A 7,500-nucleotide genomic window follows, 5' to 3' on the forward strand; every position below is an offset into this window, starting at 1 on the left:
CCACGATTGGTTTTGGTTTCACTTCTGATGGGTTGAAAAAGTGGCGCGAGAACTTTGAACCAATCACTGAGCGAAGTAATGCAAAACCAAAGTAATTCGCTAATTACTTTCGACACTCAATTGAAAACCGCTCTAAACGACTGAGGACTGAAGTAAAAGAACACACATTTTTTACCTCTTCACAAATTCGTTGAAGGTTGACTTGATCGTTTTTTTCTTGTTGTTCTTGGAGCCTGCCTGATACAAAATCAACAACTTCTTGACTTCCTTTTACATTCCTTGAAAAAAAAAATGTAAAGTACTTTCAATTAAACGTAGACAAACCCTGTTCAAAATTGGACGACAACAGCAACCAAATGAACAAAGTGCGGCAGACAAAAATGATACAAGCGAAAATCCCAGGAACGCACGCGAGTTTTATGGTTTCAGACTATTTAAGACACCGATTAGATGAGAAAGAAAACTAGCCTGCCGGCTTATAGTCCGAGAAAAGTCTAACCACTTGCAGATGAAATTACAAAGGATGCACCCTCATCAGGTATCATTTTAAGATCCTGAGTGCCGATCCGGCCGGGGTTCGAACCCGTCCCGCACCGACAAACAGTGGGATACTATCTATCACAAAACTACGAAAATTCCCTTACTCTAACTTGTAAGTTACTCGATATCCACAGCAAACAGGCAAGAAATTAGATAACATGAAACAAGTTAGATTTTTACCGGACAAAACCCGAATTTCATCCAGACTTAAATTTGCCGTTTGCTGTAAACAGGATGCTAGATCTCTCCAAAGCACAATCACTGCGCAAGTATGGGAAGTTTTGAATAGGAGAAAATTCTTCGCTCACCAAATTCCGTCGCAGGCAATCACCATAAATTTGTCGGCTCTGTAGAAGTTAGAACAACAAGAAAAAGCAAAACAAACATAAACTGCTTTGTAAGGCAACAAAATTGCCACAAAGTACCTCTGTTTCAGTACAAAGAATTGCCGTAGAAGCAATCACGCAAGCAAGAAGTATTAAGAAGCTAACATGTGGATAAAAAGAAATTCTCTTGCGTTTGTAGGGGCAGATAGACTCTCCAACCTTCAATAGCTAAGAATAGTATTGCACTAATCTGTGATTCACCCTAAGAATAAACACGCACTTTAAGATTCACAATGGTCTTTCTATTTTGCAGTCGCTAAAGTCCTCTTGACTGTTGACAGATAGCTAGCTGTTTTTATGCGGGCTTAAACACAATTGCCTTTTTCGAGATTTCTCTCAAGGTCGATCACTTCTTTTGAAGTGACCAGTATGCGAGTCCTTAAACAGCCCACGGATTCCATAACCATTGAAGTATCATGAAACGGGTCCCTTCGGTTTATCGCCTATAAATCTCTGCATGTAGATAGTCTAACCACTTGCATATCACTACATAAAAAGCAGTCATTTTACGACCCTAAGCGTGTTAAAATAACCTAAGACTTCACCGTCTCAAGCTTGTACAGCAGAGCACAATAAAAAATACTGCTCTGTTAATTGGGGAGGTTCAGTACACACGAAGTTATGGAAGATCTGAGTTAACATTGTTTTTTTCAATAAGAATGGAAAAAGGGATTACCCGGAGAACCCATACCCTCCCCTCCCCCCCCCCCTCCGCCCTTCCCGAGCAGAGCAAAGAACCAACAGACACAACCCATACCCCATACAAGAAGTCAAGTCCTAGAATCGATCCCAGGCCACACGGGTTGTAAGGCGAGTGCTTTTCACCACAGCTCGATCCAGCTGGGAACCCTTGAGAACAAAAACCAAAAATATCACAGTCAATTTTCTTTGGTTTGCTCGCTTACTCTGTTAACAGTGTTTGTCTGACATCGGGCATCGCAGTGATTTGTTGCTCATGCGCAGAAAGCTCTGACTGCAATTTATAGCTGTGGTCACCTACAAAAGAACAGAAAATTGCTTAGTCGAAGCGTCCCAAGCACGGTACATTTTAATGTCACTGACAAATTAAACTCTTCTCGCATAAACTACTAACAGCCAGGTCAAATACCATACCATACAAAGTTCTCAGCCCTATCCACGCTAAGGAAAAGAAATCTGTACTTGAAGGGCAGTTTTATAGGTCAGTCCCCAGTTGTTCGAAGGCTGGATAGCGCTATCCACCGGATAAATCACTATCCAGTTGACAAGTCATAGCAAAACCAATTCCGCTATCCAACGGATAGTGATTTCTCCGGTGGATAGCGTTATCCACCTTTTGAACAACAGGGGCCAGACCTCCTGAACACGAGGATGAAAACGGCGACTATGGTATCAAAGTGGCGACAGACAGACAGACAGACGACAGACGACAGACTCAACAAAAAAGCTACGAGGAAAGTGTCACATATTATTAGTAGGGAGCTTAAAAACAACGAGAATGTCACAAATTTGCATATTTAGTGGGCAAAAACAATAGCTTTGCGCGCCCCGCACGTGCGTTTTTCACTTTTGTCCATTTCTTTGCCGTCGTCAGCAACACAACACGTGAAATAGCCAAATTTGAGATTTCCTATTTGAGGATAAATTTTCATTTTCTCTCCTAAATTAAGCGCCGTTCCGACCAGTGTCATTTCTGAGGAACTACCACACCCTTGTCATATTAAAAAGGTTGAAATAATCACGAAGTGATAGCAAAACGCGAATTTATATTTTGAGATGACGTTCTCGTTGCCGTCATGCACCGTCGTCGTTAGGGAGCTTTAGCAACGACGACGGGAACGGCAACGAAAACGTCATCTAAAAACATAAATTTGCGTTATTGTAATCACTTCGAGACTATTCCAAACTTTTTAACATCACAATGGTGTGGCAGTCCCGCAAGAATATATGAAACCGATACGAGTCACACTTAATTTAGGGGAGAAACTGACGTCCTTCATAAAAACTCAAATTTGGTTATTTCACGATGTTAGGGGAGCTTAAGCAGGGAAGACGACGCCGATGCCAACTAGAGCGCCGTCTAAAAATTTTATTTTCCGTTATTGTAATAATTGCGTTATAACCACAAGTCGTTCGGACTGGAAAGTGTGTATCAAAATTGCAGGAATAAAATTGGCATGAACAGTGTGGTTGTTTGGGAAAAAAATTAAAATGTTTCGTCAGGTTCTCACGTCCTCTACACAACCTCAAATTTGGTCAATTCACGGCGTTGTCAGGACGAGGACGGCAAAGAAATGTACCAAAATGCAAAACGCACGTGCACGGCGTGCAGAGCTATTATTTTTGCTCATTAATTCCATTGTTTTGTGGCGTTCTCGTAGCCGTCGTACTGGCGTAAGCTCCCTAACATCAGGGAGTTAAAAGAGAGCTTTAGATTCTAGGATGAGAACGACTACGAGTACGAGATTTTCTCATAGAACAACAGTGACAGCGCGCAAACCAGCGTTATTTTGGCGGGAAAAACCTGATACCGTCGTCATTTTAGTACGAGGTTTAGCAAAAATGTCGTCGTGTCAAAACAAGTCAACCACACGGCAGCAGTTTTGGCATTTCTCGATCAGCAAAAAAGCTCAGCTACCAGTAATAAGAATAAGTGAGCAACCCATACTGCTAGCAAAGAGTAAGCTTAATCGACCAGGTTATAAATCTTCTCAGTATTTTCGCTGAAAAAGGGCAGTCAAATCTCGCACTGCGTTCGCGTCCTAGAATCTAAAGCTCTCTAAAGAAACGACGACGGCTACGACACGACAACGCCATAAAACAATAATATCATTGGTTCAATGAGCATAAATAATCGTGCTGCACGTGTAGCACGGATTTTAGCAAGTATGTTAGCGGTCGTCCACTTAACGACGACGTGAAATCACCAAATTTGAGATTTTGACGACAACGTTAGCATGCAACAAAGAATCTTTCATTTTCTATTTCCACTCTGAAACCGCTCGTACCAGTATATTTTTAGGATACTTCACCCATACTGTAGGACGTGAACGAGACTGAATAATCGTGAAAGACTTGCGATAAAGCAATGTTATATTTTGAGGCGACGTTTTCGTCGACATCTTAAACTCCCTGTTGTTTCGCTGACGAAGGCAAAGAAATAAACAAAAGTGAAGAACGCACGTGCAGGGCGTGCAAAACTATTGTTTTTCCCCTCTAAATATGCAAATTTGTGACGTTCTCGTTGCCGTCGCCGTTGTCAGGGGCACCCAACGTCAATTTTCGGAAAACTTCTGCTCCGAAGACGATTTGAGATCTAGAATTTTCGGAACAGTTGTTCTAAAATTTCTTGCTTGCCTGCCTGTCCTAGGATTTTCGAACATCTAAAAAATGGTATAATTGCCCATTTTTAACGGATTTTTACCCTAAAAAGGTCACCTAGAATTTTCGGGAGCCTTTTTTCTGGCTGAAATTTTCGAAGAGGTAAGTTTTGATCCCTATAATTTTCGGATCACTAGACTTTCAGCTTGGAAATCTCAACAGATAAAAAAATTTTAGGGGATAAAAATATGCATATATCTACCGTTTAAATACCAAAATACGTTTAACAATGTATGTTTAAGTGGTTTTGAACTATATTCTCGTTGGGTGCCCCAGCGTTGTCTTTGCTAAAGATCCCTACCGGCTTTCTCATCTTGAAAAAACCTGCGCAAGCGAAGACCCAAATTTTTTTATACTTTTTGAACGTTGGATTGTGGACTCGTGTCGAGAAGCCCTCGTCAGAGCGAAATGCGACGAAGAACTTACAATCGAAACGTCAGCTTTCAATTTACATAACGGTGCTCAATTAACCATATCAACTCAGTTCATAAACACAACGAGGAAGCATTGTAGATAAAACTCATTGCACGATTTGCACTGCCTTAAATTTTTAAACGACCTTTTTACACTTGAAATATTATTTAATAAACAAGCAGGACTGTTTTATGGGGCCTTTATGGCCTCATCTGAGGAAATTAGTCTCCTTGGAGTAATGTTTGCCTCGACTTTGCGATTCCTGCTTTATTGTGCTTATATCGAGGTGTGGTTTTGAATGGCATAATAGATCCATAACGAACTTGAACTTTGTTTAAGTGCCAAGTCTTCTAGCGATGGGGAAGTAATTGGGGGAAACTTACCTGTATACATAGAAATGAAATCACTTAACTCAGATCTGATCAAATATTGATTTTTTTTTTTTTTTGGCAAGGGTAAACCGGAGTATCTGGACAAAAACCTCTTGGAGCAGAGAAGAGAACAAACAAACTTGAGAAAATAGTGAAATACTAATATCAACACTAATATCTTGAGGGTGGTACTAACCTCTGAAGTTCTTGACAACTCAATAAAAAACACTGACTGCTATGAACGGCATAAATAGTCCTTAAACAATGCTTATGTTACCACAATCTCTGGATTTCATTGCGTGAATTTGCTTGCTCTGTTATACTGCAAAGAGGATATCACATGGCCGCTTAAGTGGGGAAAAGAATTTTAACTGTTGAATGGTATTTTCATGAGCGGGCAAAGCAAAGGAGTGATAAATATAATTTTAATGATTTTTTCCCCCTCAATTAAAATTTAATCAATGACACCAATGGGCGCATGACTTCGTGAACACATGAGCGACCCTGTGACGCGTTGACACAGCGTTCATGAACACGATGCACTAATATTATTGGCCGACATGTCCGTAACCATGGCGACATCAATATTCTCACATTAGCGTCTTAACAAGTGATGTCTTCTGTATTACATGTAGGTGAATTTCATTTAACATACCTAACGCTCTTGACAGATTTAATCCACCATTCACTCTTCCTTCAAAAGTAACTTTGCCGCCTGCTTTGTGGATCCTATTCAGTTCTTTTTCATCTTCTGGTTTGTGGTCCATGGACATTTCAAGAGCGATGCCATTGCGGCATAACACACAGCGTGAATCTCCTACGTTAGCAACCGTGAGTTGGTTTTCACGCAACAGGGCAACGATGGCTGTGGTTCCACTATCGTAACCAACCTAATAAACCAAAAAATCCAAATGAACTTGGAAATATAGAGCTACCCTAGACTAACAGTCCACACTCAAAGTATCCACGAGGTTTAAATGCAGTTTAACTTAGTTCACAACTAGGACCGACTGCAGTCAATTGTTGTCAGTGGTTTTGTTAAAGTTGGGCAGGTGTTGGATTCCTCGTGTTTTGCGTGGAATTGCGGGAAGAAGGAGCATTTTGTGTGGAGCGTTTAGCAGTTTTTTCCCCTCCTTCCTTCCCCCCGCCATTCTACTTTCCACTGTTTATCAGTGTGACGAGTGCCTGTCTTCTCGACACTCAACCTCCACTTAGCGACCCAGTTGTCAATCTTGCATTAATATTCCAGGATCACATTAAGAGCGTTTAGCAGTTTTTTTGACGCCTAAACCGGACCAGACTTAGCACATGTATTTTACTCTGACTAACGCCAGACAATTTTACTTGTCAATGGGGAACCCCCAGGAGTCTGAATGGGTTAATTACAAGGCTGACTCACCTCATCACAGCTTTGAAATGGCAACTCATTCTCATTATCAGCATCCTCGTCATCGTCGTCATCGTCATCGTCATCATCATCATCATCATCATCATCATCATCATCATCATCGTCTTCGTCTTCGTCATCTTCGTCATCATCATCCTCTGTCTCCGGTTTATTTCCTTCGTTAGTCACAGCTTTCTTGTCATTCTTACCATTCTCAACATTCGATGCACACGTATCCCCTGGATCGACTTCTTTGTTTTTACGGTCATTCAACTTTCCATCGTTATTCTCTTTATCCACATCTAAATCTTTCTCCTTGTTTGAATCTTTGTCTTTATCCACACTGGATTTTCCACAAGTTGCATTTTCGTCCGAAGATGAGCACTCAGCCCTGATCTCTGAACCATTTTGGGTTATCTTCTCACCTTCCTTTTCATTCTTGGAATCTGAAAGTAAAGTCAAACTTCATTGCACCTTCCCACATGATCCATATGCTGGACATTAAAATGCAAAGAAAACTCATTAACATTCTCACGTATCTCACATAAGTACCGGTAGTCCTTTGTGATGTAAATCACAACATTTGGGTTAGGGTTAGGGTTACTTGATCATTATGGCACTCAACCACACTGAATAATAATAATAATAATAATAATAATAATGATAATAATAATAATAATAATAATAATTATTATTATTATTATTATTATTATTACAATCTTCTTTGTGAAATTGGCCAACTTGCTTTACGCTGCCATTCACAAAGTAAAGTCAAACTTCATTGCACCTTCCCAAATGACCCATATGCTGGACATTAAAATGCAAAGAAAACGCATTAACATTCTCACGTATCTCACATAAGTACCGGTAGTCCTTTGTGATGTGAATCACAACATTTGGGTTAGGGTTAGGGTTACTTGATCATTATGGCACTCAACCACACTGAATAATAATAATAATAATAATAATAATGATAATAATAATAATAATAATAATAATTATTATTATTATTATTATTTTTATTATTATTATTATCAAATTA

The 7,500-nt window shown here is 40.0% G+C and overlaps 1 protein-coding gene across 1 annotated transcript in view; it reads right to left on the bottom strand.

Moving 5' to 3' along the window:
* Positions 1-7,500, bottom strand: part of LOC138045243 (protein phosphatase 1G-like) — a 16,405-nt gene that overhangs the window by 2,829 nt on the left and 6,076 nt on the right. The window contains 5 exon segments of the mRNA XM_068891669.1: positions 176-278; positions 849-887; positions 1,832-1,922; positions 5,727-5,961; positions 6,471-6,904. Coding sequence (XP_068747770.1) covers positions 176-278; positions 849-887; positions 1,832-1,922; positions 5,727-5,961; positions 6,471-6,904 — 902 coding nt within the window.

Source organism: Montipora capricornis, chromosome 4 (genome assembly GCF_036669925.1).
Source record: "Montipora capricornis isolate CH-2021 chromosome 4, ASM3666992v2, whole genome shotgun sequence".
In the NCBI taxonomy this organism is placed as follows: Eukaryota; Metazoa; Cnidaria; class Anthozoa; order Scleractinia; family Acroporidae; genus Montipora; species Montipora capricornis.